Source organism: Patella vulgata, chromosome 5 (assembly GCF_932274485.2).
Source record: "Patella vulgata chromosome 5, xgPatVulg1.2, whole genome shotgun sequence".
Classification (NCBI taxonomy): Eukaryota; Metazoa; Mollusca; class Gastropoda; family Patellidae; genus Patella; species Patella vulgata.
In genome coordinates, this window is record NC_065883.2 from 34,400,621 (window position 1) to 34,417,813 (window position 17,193).

At 34.9% G+C, this 17,193-nt stretch overlaps 1 protein-coding gene across 1 annotated transcript; it reads right to left on the reverse strand.

The window, feature by feature from the left end:
* Window positions 1-4,130: 4,130 nt before the first annotated feature.
* On the reverse strand, window positions 4,131-17,094 carry LOC126821653 (protein farnesyltransferase subunit beta). The gene is made up of 13 exons (XM_050550115.2): window positions 16,920-17,094; window positions 14,975-15,042; window positions 13,285-13,360; window positions 12,942-13,033; window positions 12,225-12,274; window positions 11,651-11,753; window positions 10,947-11,030; window positions 9,220-9,306; window positions 8,672-8,801; window positions 8,326-8,458; window positions 7,988-8,099; window positions 5,615-5,729; window positions 4,131-4,355 (listed from the first exon to the last, which is right to left on the reverse strand). Exons 1-13 carry the CDS (start codon window positions 17,037-17,039, stop codon window positions 4,233-4,235), a joined length of 1,293 nt encoding a protein of 430 aa, XP_050406072.1. The 5' UTR covers window positions 17,040-17,094; the 3' UTR covers window positions 4,131-4,232.
* Between the last annotated feature and the right edge of the window lie 99 nt (window positions 17,095-17,193).

Here is a 17,193-nt window from a genome sequence, read left to right on the forward strand (position 1 = left end):
TAGGAATTGTTACTTGGCATGAATGTTGGAATAAAGCATCTATGATAATCAAACATAATTTAAAGTTGTTTTTATACACCCACGTATATTGTTGCCCCTGTTCATCCGTCCGTCCACAATTGTTTGTCGACACTCTACAGTTCACAATTCTTGTCCGATTTTGACGAAACTTGAAATATAGGTTTATCTCCAAAAGATCTTGGTTCCTTTCGATATTGGCAAAGTACTGGATCTTAACTTCCTGAATTATGTACGAAAAATCGCGTTTTTAACTTGTGGTCCCTCTAGAGATCACAATTTTGATCTGATTTTGATGAAACTTTAAATTTTTGTTTATATCACAAACATCTTGGTTCCTTTCAATAGTCGCGCATATCCGAACGTAACTTCCTGGACTATGGCCCTGATTGTATGAAAAGTCACAATTTAATTTTAAAAAACGTTTAAACATACATTATGCAAGAGCTAAATCTGCCTATTGTAGGTCTTTCGTTAGGCCTGAAATGTTATCTAAATTATTAATTAGACATTAATTAACTTATCCAGACCATAACTCTCGATGTCAATGCTACCCTGCGATAGTTACTGGATTATTATCCGATTTTCTGCTCAACTTTTATTCATGACTTAATCACAAAAATCTTTCTTCAGAGTGGATCAATTTGACTGAAACTTTCAGCAAATTCCTTTTATGTTTTTATACGCCCATATTGAAATGTGGTCGTATGTTGTCGTCGACCCGTCCGTCGGTCTGGCGTCCACAAGCAATTGACTTTAAATTTATACAGTGTTTAAGGTCATGAGATGAAGAAGCCTATTGATTTTCAGCAATTTCCGATAATTACTGCCAGAGTTATGGCCCTTGGTCACTTTGAAAAATCTTGTGGACGCTCTAAGAGGCCAAAGTTAATATCCGATTGACGTTAAATTTATACACAGTGTTTAAGGTCACAAGATGAAACTTCCTATGCTAAAGTTATGGCCCTTGAGAACTTTGAAATATCTTCTGGATGCTCTAGAGGCTAAATTTATACACAGTGTTTAAGGTTGGGACTTGTGAGACGAAGAAGGCCAGTGATTTTCAATGATTTCCGATACTTACTACCAGAGTTATGGCCAGGCCCGCACGGAGGGGCAGTGAAGGTTTTAGAGGGGGGAGGCAAAGTCTACAGTAGATATTTTAGAGCCATGGTCAGCAATTTTTTCGGGGCGGCAAAACATTTTTACAGGGGGGGGGCATTCCCCCCCCCCCCCACTGCTAAAGTTATGGTCCTTGATAACATCTTGTGGTTGCTCTAGAGACTAAAGTTAATATCTGATTGAGGTCAAATTTATACACATTGTTTAACCCTTTCAATGCTAGACGTAAATCCACTGCCTGTGCTAGACCCTATTTTATCCGCCCACATTTTCATGTGGACGTATATTGTCGTTGCCCCTGTCCATCCGTCCACAATTGTTTGTGAACAGTCTACAGGTCACAATTTTTAACCGATTTCAATGAAACTTGAAATATAGGTTTATCACCCTAAGATCTTGGTTCCTTTCGATATTGGCATGTATTGGACTGTAACTTCATGGATTATGGCCCCTGATTGTACAAAAAATCACGTTTTTAGCTTGTGAACACTGTAGAGGTCACAATTTTTATCCGATTTAGTTTAAACTTGAAATGTATGATTATAACCCAAAGATCTTGGTTCCTCTCGATATTCACGCATATCCGAACGTAACTTCCTGAGTTATGGCCCCTGATTGTCCGAAAAATCGCGTTTTTAGCTTGTGGACCCTATAGAGGTCATAATTTTTATCCGATTTAAAAAACCATATTATTATATTACCGTTAAACCCTAAGGACGGCTGAGTTCGAATTTCGTGAAATCGCCCCAAAACTGACAGACAAAATGGCCGCCGTTCATTCTCAAATGGCGTAAAAATATGGTATATCAAGGTTGTGGACCCTATAGAGGTCACAATTTTTATCCGATTTTGTTGAAACTTGTAATGTAAGTTTATAACCCAAAGATCTCGGTTCCTTTCGATATTCGCGCATACCGGACTGTAACTTCCTGAATTATGGCCCCTGATTGTACAAAAAATTGTGTTTTTAGCTTGTGGACCCTATAGAGGTCATAATTTTTATCTGATTTAAAAAAACTTATTATCATATCACCGTTACACCCTAAGGACAGCTGAGTTCGAATTTCGTGAAAATAGCCCAAAACTGACAAAATGGCCGCCCCTCGTTCTCAAATAGCGTAAAAATATGGTATTTCAAGGTTGTGGACCCTAAAGAGGTCACAATTTTTTATCCGATTTTGTTGAAACTTGAAATGTAAGTTTATAACTCAAAGATCTCGGTTCCTTTTGATATTCGCGCATATCGGACCGTAACTTCCTGAATTATGGCCCCTGATTGTACGTAAACTCACTTTCTTTTTAGCTTGTTCTCTATCCATCTCTCGAAAATGGGGGCGTATAATGCCTGGCAGCCGCTGGTTGAGGAAAAAAGTGGGTTTGGAACTAAATGGTTATGGCCCTTATGATAATTACTTAATGAGTTGTTACTCTTAATCAGATTTTAGTGTATTATAAATGTTTCATTACCGACAATAGAAAAAATATGCGACAACTCTTGTTGACTTCTCAGACGACTTAGCTGCTGTGGGCGTAGGTTTCGTTGCCTGGCAACCTATCTTTATAGGGTCATGAGACAATCATGCCTATTGATTTTCAATACTTGTTGATAATTACTGCTAGAGTTATGGTCCTTGATAAGATCTTGTGGTTTGCTCTAGAGACTAAAGTTAATATCTGATTGAGGTCAAATTTATACACATTGTTTAACCCTTTCAATGCTAGACGTAAATCCACTGCCTGTGCTAGACCCTTTTTTGAGGAAAAAAGTGGGTTTGGAACTAAATGCTTTTATGAAAATTCTTTTTGTGTGTTGGGATGGGCATGAGGTTTGGCTAAGAGGAAAATATAGAATTTTTGAAATTTGCATAATCATCTAGTCACGTGACGTCATGGTGGCTATTTTGGATTTCTCATTTCTCACTAAAGCTAACACGAAAACGAATATTTCTCCATGAAATACATATGGGATATTGTTTTTTTCACTGGATTTTGATAAAGATAAATAAAATTAACAAAAATATCAATAGCAGCCATGAGCAATGCCACCACTAACACGCTCACCACGTCTCCCGCGGCCATGACCACGTGCGGATTGCAATACCTTGTTTTTACTTTTACTTTCACCCTCAAGTCCCATATCATTATCACTATAGTGACTAAGTCAGTCAATAGATCTACACGTTTGGGACTCAGGAATTGCCTACGTCTTTTACGATCCAGTAGGCCAGCATTATCATCACCTTTAGAATTATCGTCAGAATCTACTGAAGACATACTACATAGAGCTATCATGTTTACATTGGGCTCGTTCATCATGCACGGGAGACATAGCCATAATCACTGTCCTGACTACTATTATTATCAACTGGAAACGAATTATGTGTATCAGTACACACTGTCTTGGTCAGCGAAGATGTAATTCACGACTTCGCCGAGATTGCATCGTCTACGTTGTCACTATGCACTCCGCCATTTTACGGTTTGCCGCTTTGAAACACGTGGAAATATGTTCTAGTGTATAGAAAATACAATAGATGGCATTTGCAGCTACGGTGCTAATTTTAGCGAGGGCCATACTGAGTACCGTGTACGTGCATTTTAACGACATTTTATAATACACGGTAATACCATGTAGACACAATGAAAGGCCTATTGATTTTAAACAATTTCCATTAAGTACAGGGTGGATGGCAGAATGATTAGCATGTGCGCATTGTATCATAAGGTCTGTCATTGAGTCAACTGGCGTGGTTTTGATTTCCCCGGTTGTACGTGACAAGGAGTAGGGTCCTCTGGTTTCCTCCCACTGCTAAAGACCTACGTGCAAGCTAATTACTGAGATAAAAATTGAGGCCTATAGAGAGTCCACAAGCACAGGTATAAAAATCCTGACATGTAGCATGTTCCAAAGACATTCTTGACAGACATGTCTACATACATGTATATGTCCACATTAAAGGAGGTGTATAAAAAAAAATTAACATCTTAAATCTTTTATGAATTATTTTAAATACAGATACGAATGTATTACCACAAGGCCATGATACGACCAACATTACAATGTCAATGAAGAGAAGAGAAATAGGGGAAATTCAAGATGAATTTTGTTCTGTTGAATTGTTTTCAGAAGAATTCAGTGGAATTTGGTGACTAAAATATCTTTGAGCGATGACAACTGCATTTACACCAATATTAAATACTGGATGAACACTTCTCTGTAATATAAAATAATAAGATAATTAGATGTGTTATTTATAATATACATTGACTAGTACCATAATTGTTTCCAATGATTTCATGACACAAATGTAGTTCATCCATTTGGAGCCATTTTTTCTTTTCTCTCTTTTTCCACTGTTTGCGTGACATTTTATTATTGACTAGAATGGAAGGAGAGTGCTTGAATTTACATTTCATGGCAAGTTTTCATTCAAGAGGTGAACAGACATCAACACTTTGTACTGAGTTATCTCTCATATTTCATGATTATAGGGATGCTCGATTGTTAGTCCTGAACGTCCCAAACTGAGAGAATTGAAATCTAGTGATGCAGTATTCAGTCCTGCCACAATTCTGTCAGTTCTAACAACAGAGGTTGTGACGTAATTTAACACAGCAAATATGTTTCAGCTGTATTTCTTGATGCAGTCGGCACTAGGGGCTAAGTGAGAGTGACGCAATGACATACTTTGCATCATGGTTTTGAGTTTTTGCACCCCCTCGCAAATGGCAAATATCACGCAGTTTCAATGCGGTTTTCAACATTATAATCATAATGCTCAACCAGTGTCAACTGTCATATATAAAATACAGATCTGCTACAAATCGACTCTAGCATTTTCCACACAGCCCAATATCACTCGGCAGCAATGGGAGGGATCCTATCCCTTTCCCGCACACACAAATATTGTTTTTTGGGGACCCGGACGGATCTTGTTCCTCATGCAAAATCATGGGTTACCATGATCCTACTCGGTCCATGCGTTGCAGCCCGAAATCCTCCTTTTCACTAGATTGTCACTATTTTTTCTGATTAAGAGAATTAAATTCCGGAATCCACAAGATTTTTCTCCAATTACCTCCAAAATAAGTAAAAACTAAAGTCACAAAAAAGGACACTATATTGATCTCAACAAGCTATAGGGAGAGGGGTGATATAGGCCTAGCCCGTTCCCCAATCCTATTCTTATTGAATAAAATATAGTTTTAAAAAAAAAATCTCAACAAGCTTTACTAAACAGTTCTATGGCAATGATGCTGGTTTTTAATGACTTCCTCTATATAGTAGTAAGCTCTAAGACTTCAATTTATATTGTACATCATATGGCGCCATGCTTAAAATAGTATAGATATTGTCAACAATGTAAAAGTAATACCACAAATAAGACTGCATAATGAGTTAGTATTCACCATGATAGCTGGATCTTAACATAGTATTTATTCAAAGTATAAATTTATAGCTATAAATACTTACAACTTTATTTTTAGGACTTCCTACTACATTAGTTTCATAAAGATGACCACTGACAAAATGTTGTGCAACAGACAGTCCACTTAAACAATAACATGTATGATAGTAATCTCTAGCCCTGTAAATATAAACATGTATGATAGTATCCCTAACACTGTTAATATAAACAATAACATGTATGATAGTAATCTCTAGCCCTGTAAATATAAACATGTATGATAGTATCCCTAACACTGTTAAAATAAACAATAACATGTATGGTAGTGATCCCTAGCACTTTAAATATAAACATGTATGATAGTAATCCCTAGCACTGTAAATATAAACAATAACATGTATGGTAGTGATCCCTAGCACTGTAAATATAAACATGTATGATAGTATCACTGTAAATATAAACATATATGATAGTAATCCCTAGCTCTGTAAATATAAACAAATAACTAGCAGTATAAACTAAATATAAATCATACATGTATATAGTTATTCTTATTGTTACCCTGGTATTGCTTTTAAGGTATAACACAAGTATTTTGCAGTCCGGGGCAAATTGTGTTTTACAAACCCAGATACCGATTTTAGAAATCAACCGTTTCCAATGATACAGGCCTATTACGTTTTTCAGCTGATTTTTGCCATTTTCAGGCCAACTTTTAGCTATTTTTGTCGCACTACTACCACTGTTATGTGACCCTGGCGAACTAGGTTTTGGTTGTTCATGGTAGTCGGTGTTCATATTGGTCACCCGGTTCAAGTTCCTTTTCCGTAGGTGTCTGGAGATGGTAAGCGATTTTCCTGCGATAAACGTGATCGCGGGAAAGTGCCACTGTAGATGGGAATTTATATATGGTGTCTTAAACGAAGTAGTTTCATGACGGAAAATAAGTTAAAGGGTTAATAATGATTGTCCATTGATTTGGGGCGTTATATACTATTAGGATAATATGTGACATCAAATACTAATTTCTATGTGCTGTCGGTTGATATCAATGAGATTAAAATGTCAGGCAATGGAGAAACCACCGAGGTAATCACGTAGATAAGGTTAATACTCTTACTGGATTGATAAACAGTCTGAGAAAAGAGAAGCAATGACTTCTGTTTAAGATTAGATTGATGAATTTCCCAGCAAAGGATTAGGTCAGTCAATCAAGGCAGATTAAGCAAGTAAACAAGGTAGGTGTATAGACGGGATAACACGATAAATACGCTGATCACTTAATTGTCTAATCAATCCAGCCTATTATCAACGGTAATCGAGATGTGTATAGTGTACACTCAGTACACTATATTAATTTTGAATATTATTCACCACATCTTGATTTCCAATGGGGCATATTCCTGGCCGGGCATTTGGAAAATAGCGTAGGACATGTCCAGAATGTACAGGCCAAATCCCAACACATAGAGGAGTTAAGAAACAGAAAATCGACGCGAAAAGTGATGAATTTTGTAACTTTCGACACAAATTTTCATACTGTTGAAGGTTAGTTGACAATGATTTTATTTTTTATGTTAATAGAACAGGTCAAGCTGCAAATAAAATGATTTTTATTTTTATCGCAAACCCTGCTCCAGTAGAGTTATCTCAATTTGAAAAAGCCTATAATTCAGGTACCTGCAGATACGTATTTGTGTAGTCTCTTGACACCTACGGAAAGAGACGCAGACCATAATCACCAACCAAAACCTAGTTCGCCATTGGTCAATTAACAGCTGTAACAATGCTACAAAAATGGTTGAAATTTGACCTGAAAATGATGAAAATCAGTTGAAAAACGTAATCAGGCTGTATCTATTTAAATTTGAGCCAAGTATGTTCAGGTCACAATTCTATGGAATACAATTACTGCTTATTACTAAGCGACGTTTTGACAATGACTTTGATAATGACTTTAAGAGAAGACTAGTTGAAATGTCGATCAGAGAAACCTAGTCGAAATGTCCCTTAGTAATAAGCAGTAATTATATTCCATAGAATTGTGACCTGTATACTCCAGTTCAATTACTAAATGCCATTGAAACAATTTAAATTTTCCAAGTATGTTCACATGTGACTCATGCCCCCCAACCACCCTAAAAAGTTTCCACACCGTTGCATCACTCGTATTAGGGGCCTGTGCATCAGTCAGTTTCAATTTTGCTAAACACCCTGCCAAACAAAATCAATATGTATGTCCCTGAAGAAAGTGTCTAAATCACTGAGACTAGAATGCTGTAATTCTTATGTTGAATGTATTTTACACCAGTTCATCCAGAGTAACCTGCAAACATTTCCATTTACCCCCCCCCCCCCTTGAATTTTAAGAATCTAAATACACTGTTAATGTGTATTTAAATTTGATAGATTTACTGAACTGACTGTTTCCTACTTACTTTCCTGGTTTATCTATTAATCCACCATTTGGATGTTGACAACAGACTAACAGATATTCTTGTAATGCTCTTTGATCAAACAACCAGGAATTGGCGCTGACAGCAGGATCCTCTGTTAAAACACAATAAATTGTAGCATCTGTATCTAAATAAGGTGTAGGTAACCTAGGACTGATGTAAAATAAAAACGCAGTCATTTTTGAAGACAACTATGCTGGTAACCGGTAAAAACTTTTGTGTTTTATCTCATATAACAGGGCTGTAACCGTTGTGTCATTTAGCCGGAGCTGGTAACATGCTAAATTTAGACAAATATATTTGAATACAGCAAAACCTACCATTTGCACATAAGACCATATGTATTAAAGGTAAAGCACCACCCTGCCAAAATGAATAACAGCCATCCACTAATTTATTAGTTCTTCCTTGAAAACCACCTTCATATTTCATCTGTCGATTAACAGTCCATCTCTAAATATAAATATCATTACTGCATTCATTTAAATTGTTTTTATATTATTTACAATATGTATTGATAATCATTAAATTATACTATTACTGATATTGTAAATATTCTATTACCAGAGAACGATATTCAACCCCCGGAAAATATTTTTAACTGTAAACTCTCAAAATAATTGAACTCAATTTCTAACCATGCTTCAAAGAAAGAATTTGTCATACCAGCAAGGATTTGATGTCTGCATATTTTGTTGCATTTATGAGTATTAAAGCTGCTATACCACAGAAAGAATAACCACCATGTGCTTCTAGCCCAGGAGTACCTGAAAAGCCACCTTCATACGTCTGGCACCTACAAGAATCACAAATACTTACTATCCTACTATGTAATAGATAATCTATTTCAATTTTATCTAAATTGATGCTAAATGCATCAATAATATAATTCAAGGTATGGTACAGTAAAACCACATTCTCCATATGTGACTAAGAGGGACTTGGATATTCTTCCATCAAGTAAACTTGATATAATCTTAAATGAAAAGATAGCGCTGTACAGGCAAGATCATCAAAAAATATTTCTTCGCCTTAGATGTATGGTACATATAAAGTTTAATTTAATGTATAAAGCTTCTTTTGTTTTCAATCTTTCGTCGATGACTGATTATGCATAGAACATAGAATGAAATCACTTCTCTTTGTTTGAAAAGAAGTTCACATAGACAACTCTGTAAAAACCAATATTAATTTATGTACAAGAAATTAACTACCTGGCTAACCACTGAGGTGTGTCTTTAAATAATTCTTCTGTACATAGATTTGTTAATTTAGCAACACTGGCAGCACAATATGTTCCTCTGAATAAAATGCAAATATCAATATCAAAAAATAACAAGCAGTTGCCATGCAACGAACGCCCACATTTTACACAAGATGGACAGAGAGCAAGCTACCCATTCGTAAGAGTAGTCATAAACTAGGATGTAATAGTGACATGCATCAAATGCAAAATGAACCGAGATCTTTGGGATACAAACATGTTTTAAGTTTCATCAAAATCTGATAACAAGATATGGACAGAGAACACTCTAAGAGATGTTTCATACAGTCATGGGCTATAAATCCGTAAGTTACTGTCTTATACGCACAAGTTTCAACTGGATATAAATGTATATTTTAAGCTTCATCAAAATTGGATAAAAATTATGACTTCTAGAGGGTCCACACCCTTGGTATTAAATATTTTTACACTATTTGCGTTTGAGGAGCGGCCGTTTTGCCCGACAGTTTCGGTCCGATTTTCCTTAAATTCGAACTAGGTCGTCATTAGGGCGTACTGGTGATATATTAAAAGGGTTTTTAAAATCGGATAAAAACTGTGACCTCTAGAGAAACTTCAAGCTAAAAACACGATTTTTCGTACAATCGGGGGCCACATTCCACGAATTTAAGGTGCGATATGCGCCATTTTGTCTGGCAGATTCGGTCCTATTTTTACGAAATTCTAACTCAATCGTCATTATGGTGTAAAGTTATGACCTCTTAGAGGGTCCACAAGCTTACAAGCGGTTGCCATGCAAGATGTGCCCATGAAATTTTATTTTATTTCAATAATTTGCTTGCGCGTAGGGGTCTTTAGCAGTGGGTGGAAACCGGAGGTTGGACAGGCGACCCTACTCCTTGTCAGATACAATCAGGGACCATAAAATTCGAACTCAACCAACATTATGGTGTAACGGTGATATAGTTACACAGTTTTTAAAATCGGATAGAAATTGTGACCTCTAGAGGAACCACAAGCTAAAAAATCGATTTTTCGTACAATCAGGGGCCATAATCCATGAAGTTACAGTCCCATACATGCCAATATCGAAAGGATCATTCCAAGATAAACCTATATTTCAAGTTTTGTCAAAATTGGATAATAATTGTTTCCTGTAGAGTGTCCACAAACAAATTGTGGACAGATAGGGGCGACGACAATATTATACATCCACCTGAAAATGTGGGAGTATTAAAAACATGATTTAGGAAGTGTTGTGTACACTAGGCTTAGTTATCAAGAATACAAACTTTATAAATGTTATCAAGAATAATAATGACATTGGACAATCGTTAATTGACTCATTGTTATTGGGAAATGGCAACCATCGCTTTGTCTGTTTTAAAAATCTTTTTAAGTGCATTTTTTTGTGGATGACAAAATTCTTGTGAATTACATCTTGTAGTAATGAGAAATAAATGACTGAAAATATACTACAAAGGTTCTTGCAAACGGGAGATGGAAGGAGCAGCATTCACATTAGAACTAATAGATCTGTGCTTGCATCCATAGATCCGAGACAACAATTAGTATACAGTAAATGAAATAAATTTTAGATATGTAACCCAAAAATTATTCATTATATAAGTGAATTTCTGTAAACAGCATGAATAAACTGATGAGATAAATGTAGAATCTTGAAATAATAATTTTATTTGTAATTTGGGCACTCACCTTATATCTACCTCACCACCTTCATGCATTTTAAATGATCCTTCCTCTGTTCTCATTCTCATTAGATAGTCGTATAATGTATCTCTGTTAAAATAAATAGAATAACAGATTTCAAGATATACAACTCATTATATTCATGTTCCCATACATTATACCTTTGCTCTATATGGTCCATTTGCAGAATGCCAAAGACAGACTTTGTGTGTATATCTCATAATATCACACCCTATCACTTTTACTTTAGCTCATTTACTTTTCCCTTTTAAATTAAGTCAAATTTCCATGGACTTTAGAATGTAAAAATACATCTTCAATGGTAGCTCGAAAAATTACACTGAATAAGTTATTGGAAGCGTTTTTTTTTATGAAAACATATATCTCCCAGTTACAATGAAACATTAAAGAAAGGTTGCCAGATAAACAAAAACACAGCTGCATGCTTTTATTTTTAACTAGAGCATCTTCAAGAAACCCAGATAGGCTTCTTCCTAGCTTTAATATACAAAACACATAAATTTATAGTTAATCCACAAGAAAGTAAGCATGGGGAATAACTGAAAACACTATATCTATATTTCATGTCACAGCCAAGGGTGATGACAGTATACGATAACATTTAAATGTGGCCGTGTAAAAATCTTCAAGTTAGAAATGAAATGAAATAGGGTTTAACATCCTCCATAAATTAGAGAAACAATTTTTACCTATTCAATATATTAAAGACATCTTCTGTAACTTGACTTAATATACATAAAGCATTTACAGCAGCGTATGTTGGAGCTAAGTGAGCAGCTTGACCGGGACCACCTTTAAATAAAACAACTTTAATTATATCTTTAACTTTACTCTCAATTTGACTGCCATATTTATAATATAGAATAAAGCAAGACATTAATGTGACCTAATTTGCTTGCAGTGGGGGTAAACTGGAGAACCCATTGACAACTCATTGTCAAGTACAAGACACAGGTCGAAACCATGATACTTAACTCAATGACAGACTTCGGCCACCCATACCCGTTTGATACATTTATATATTGAAATTAATGCAAATGAACTAGATTCTCTTATCAAAAATTACATCTGGTTGACTTCTTACAAGTTGAACTAACAAGTAAGACACCACATTTAATGCAGTGATTTCTTGAACACATTAATTTCTTAAACACATTAATTTCTTGAACCCCAATTACTTGTTTCAGTGGTTTGAACTACTGAAGATTTGTGAATATTCATTAATTGGGTATTACTCAATTTCTAATACTAGCAAATTATTACCTCCAAATCCTCCCTTTGGACACTGACATTTCCCCAAAAATTTTGCAATTCTGAAAACAGAAATTATAAGGTGAACTATATAGGCTACTGGACAAAGATGCATACACCCACAGCAGCTAAGTCATGGTAACAACAGAAAATATGTTCTTACACAAAAAGCTAACACATAGTAAAATGAATATACAGGTCACAATTCTATGGAATACAATTACTGCTTTTTACTGAGCGACGTTTCGACTAGGCTTCTCTAGTCATTATCAAGCTATGATAAAAAATGAAAATATGACAGGACAATATATACATGTACACCACAATGCTAAGTTAATGATGACAAACCAGGGATGTAACTATCGGCATCCCTGCATCGCATCAAGAAAGTAAGATTATTACATACATGTACATATTTTCCTTCTGTTCTTCGTATCTGATCAATGAGTTTGACTGCCACATCTCCATACTGATGTCTGATAAACTGTTTCAATGGCATTTAGTAATTGAACTAGAGTATACAGGTCACAATTCTATGGAATACAATTACAGTAAAGCAGTAATTGTATTCCATAGAATTGTGACCTGTATACTCTAGTTCAATTACTAAATGCCATTGAAACAGTTTAGTAAAATGAAGTCTTTGTTGTATATGTCTGGATTTAACATATTAATCAGAATTTATGAAAATAATCACTTTATAGACATTGGTTTTATTTTAAAACTTACTCTAATGCTGTACCAGTGGGAATAGCTTCTTCTAATATTTCCATACTGTGTAGAATCCAATAACATAACCAGGGTCGACTTGCATCTAAACACTATAATATAACAACAACAGTATATAGTTGCATCTCTCTGGAACTTATGTATCTCAGCAGTAAGGTCACTAAATGTGTGTTATCATTTTCACTTATTATCTCGCATTATTTTGGGGACTTTTTTTTATTTCAGGGACCCTGTCCTCTCACAAGCCGAGGGTCAAAATCCTTGCTCCTAACCAACAGTCGGTGTATAATTTAAAGAAATAGGCCAGAGGATAATACATAATATTAAATAGATTAATTATTACCTCATATGATGTGCCAAGATGTCTTATTCCCTTCCATAAAAACATGGTGTGATCATCTCTTCTCAATATTGGAAAACTGAAATAATAAAATATATCCATAATTTATTCTGCCCCCTTGTAAAAAATATACTGTCATGGGATAAAAGAATGTGAAAAATAGTTCAACCAAACGAACAGTTAATTTTTAAAATCCTTCAACTACCTATAAATGTAGTGTAGGCCTTCAACAAAATGATTTATTTGGCAAAGAAATGTCTACAAGGTCTTTGGAAAATCTGATTGCTTCCATTTATTGGTCATGTACTAGCCTATGACAACATACAACATAATTCACTATTGGTCATCACTTACAAAATGTATGACATTTGAAATCAATAGAAAATGGGCAAATTAAGAGTCTGTTCCCTTGACTATAATATATGGGAGAGAGAGAGAAATGGGGTTTAACGTCCACTCAACACAAACTAGGTCATTTGGGACTGACATATGGTTCAATTTTATTTCAATAATTCACTTGCACGCAAAGGTCTTAAGCAGTGAGAACAAACCGGAGGATCCGGAGAAAACCCACAAGTTGGACAGGCGACCCTACTCCTTGTCATGTACAACCAGGGATTGAAAACAATGACAGACCTTTACGATACAATGCGCCACATTAACCATTTGGCCATCCAACACCCCTTTTTTGAACTACTGCCAGAGAAATATATCAAAAATTACAATGAAAAAAGAAGTAAACGCATGTTTATGGCTCTAAATTTCAGTTCTCTTGAACCTCTTTAGGCCATATTGATATAATATAATGTAATATATAAAACAATGACATTATGTCAGAGCATAGTAACGAAACAGGAAAAAATATTAAATTAATTAAGTACAGTACAATTCCAGAGAGTAAAATAACATCTAACATCATTAATATTCAGTTATCCAATATTCCGATTTACGGGGGGGGGGGGGGGGGGGGGCATATATTTTTTAATACAATTCATTTCTTTACATTCGAATAAATGACTATTTTAAGAATTTTCTTTGTAAAGCCGGAAAACCTTGAATACTCCTCGACCATATTTATACTAATGGGTACTGACTTGGATTGTTCTGTTTTCCGGGTGCCTAATTTGCGAACGATGGACATTCATTCTAATATTTAGTTGGTCATCAGTTTTCCCAATATATTTTTCAGAACACCCATTGCATATTATTAGATACATCACATAATCGGATTTACAATTCATATTTGACTTCACATGAAATTTTGTATCTGTAGTGATCTGGATTGAATCGCCCTCAATTAAATATGAGAATAAATGGCATCGTACGTCCCCACACATGGACACACACACGTGTGTTTATTTCTTTTTTCAACATAATTTTATATATACATACAATAGACAAACAGAGTTGTAACATTTTTAGACTGACTTTGGTATTCTTTTTTTTTTACTTTGAGTGGTGGAGAATTTGGGTCAAATAGTTAGGTGTCTGTCTACTGTTTTTTTTTAAAATTACAATTGATCTTGTTCTGTGCACTGCCAATGATTCCAACAAACTGTTTCAAATTGCTTGGAACTTGTACATAATTCCATAAACAGATCCAAACTGTTACACTATCATTCTTAACAGGACAACTTCTAGTCAAATTCATTCAGGTCACAGACAATAATAGATATTTTTTAAAATAACTTACTCAGAATCTATTTCAAAATCTCTGTTAAACTCCTCTAATATTACTGATATTGCATTTTCTACCCTTATCTGAAAAAGACCATTTTATTTTACTAAATAGCAATTATTGTACTTAAAGATACATTATGTGAGATTTAGATAAAGAGCTGACCATTCTTACTATAATAGCTCAAAAATAGATAACGTAAAATAAAAACATTGAAAATTTCATTCAAATTACTTCATTCTAAAGCCAAGTTATCACTGTGGGTATTTTTGAGAAGATGTGTACATAGTTGTAACCAGGGCGCTGGTACATGTATATTCGAGACTTAGCCTCAAATTAAATTTTTAAATGGCAAACCGTTCTAATCTAGCTAAAATCTTGAATATCCGATGCGATTGAGAGTTGGTAATGGTCTTGTTTTGTTAATAAATGTCTAATTAATAGTTTATATAACATTTCAGGCCTAAAGAAAGACCTGCAATGGGCAGATTTACCTTTTACATATTAATGTATGTTTAAGTACTGCAAGTAACTATGCAACTGCTATAGTTAAGTATTTGTAATTTTAAAAGTAAAATTTACGCCAGCTACGTAGTACATGTGTCCTGTCTTGTGACTTCTGCCATAGTTGACATCAATACTCATATTAATGCTGCTTAGTGATTAAATGAGGCACATATCACCATTTTCAGAATATTTTAGTCTTTGAAGTTTATCAATTTTAAGAAATTTTTTTGCACAATTGCGTTATTATGAAAATACACATTTTATACATCACACAGTTATATTTTCTGAATAATCCATAATATTATTTTTTATATAATTTCAGTTGTGAAGTTAATAAATTATGACGTATAATAATGTGTTTGAGGCTGTAGCCTTTTATAAACTGGTTACCAAGAAGAATAAAACTTAAACATTTCTTTTCTCAACAGAATCTCATACACAAAATGCTAGTTGCATCAGTACTTCTCAAAATTGGTTAGCTATGAGAACCTTTGAAATGAAAAGTGGTATCAGTCATAAGGGAAACCCCAATTTCAAAAATACATCTTAAGTATGGTATGTTTACAACATGACCAGACACAACTTCATTTTAGTTAACTTTTAGGGGCTTTTTGTATCCATTGTTTTTTGAGGAGCCTGAGTGCCATCGAGTGTGTGAATCTTTATTCAGCACAATACAGATACAATATCGCTCCCCATCATTTTTATATTTTATTTTATATCACATCACTAACAAGTGGCCAAATGTCAGACTTACTAAAATTGTGTACCGGTACGCTACCTAAAATAAATTCCTTGCCACACGGACTCTGATTAAATCTTGTTTGAAAATCATCCAGGCATTTTATGATCTCAGCTTGCTGCTCTCTTTTCAGTTAATGTTAAGATGGTATAAATATGTAATGAAATTTGGGTTTATTAACGTCCTACCATTCTGATCCGACTGGGCTATGCACAGTGTGCTATGAGGGAAATTTTGCTCGGACAGCGGAGCTAAGGCCTACTCTTATATATCGAATTACAACTATCAAGGGATCTTTTATGTACCTTCCGAGCGACTAGACAGCTATCCTAGCCCTCTGTTCGGCACGCATTGACAAGAGGAAACCCTGATGTGAATTAATGTGGATTTGGGTATATTTGGGCGGTTTTGGGTAAATCATGTTACCCACAACTGCTTTAAACCACATAACTTACAAAATTGGAAAATAGACGTGTGCGGTTCTTCACTTTATTATATATCAGTTTATCAGATACCTTTATTTGGTGATATATAAAACAACAATTCACTGGACTATAATCTAACTACGCAGAGTGGAGAGTCCATAAGAGACAGTCTTAGGCTGCAATTCGAACGTAGTCGTATTCGTAATGACAATGTAAATGTCCTTTTTTGTTCAAGTTCCGTAGCCTAGTCCTTGTCTTAATTATGGTTATGCATTTATTCTATTACCTGTTCAATCGAAGATTCTGTTTTGACTGATTCATCATCAAACTTATTTTTAGCATGTTTTTCCGAGGTGTATCGTAAAACAGCACCCAGTTCATCCATAATATGATTTTGCAAATTCATTCATACATAAACCTGGGTTATTATTAATTATGAGGGTTGCTGATAATAGTCACATATTAGAACTTCGATATTCGAATTTAGTTTACTTCGCCAATCCAAACTGATCAGCAGTAAATATTCGCTTGGTCGTTAATGACCTGCAGATTTCGTCAGT

Bases quoted from the DNA above. Each gene is read 5' to 3' on its own strand.
- LOC126821653 (XM_050550115.2), bottom strand. From the start codon at position 17,039: ATGAATTTGCAAAATCATATTATGGATGAACTGGGTGCTGTTTTACGA. The intron at 13,361-14,974 runs GTAAGTTATTTT...TTATTATTTCAG, and splicing joins GATTTTGAAATAGATTCTGA to TTTTCCAATATTGAGAAGAG. The intron at 9,307-10,946 runs GTGAGTGCCCAA...CATTTTATTCAG, and splicing joins GGTGGTGAGGTAGATATAAG to AGGAACATATTGTGCTGCCA.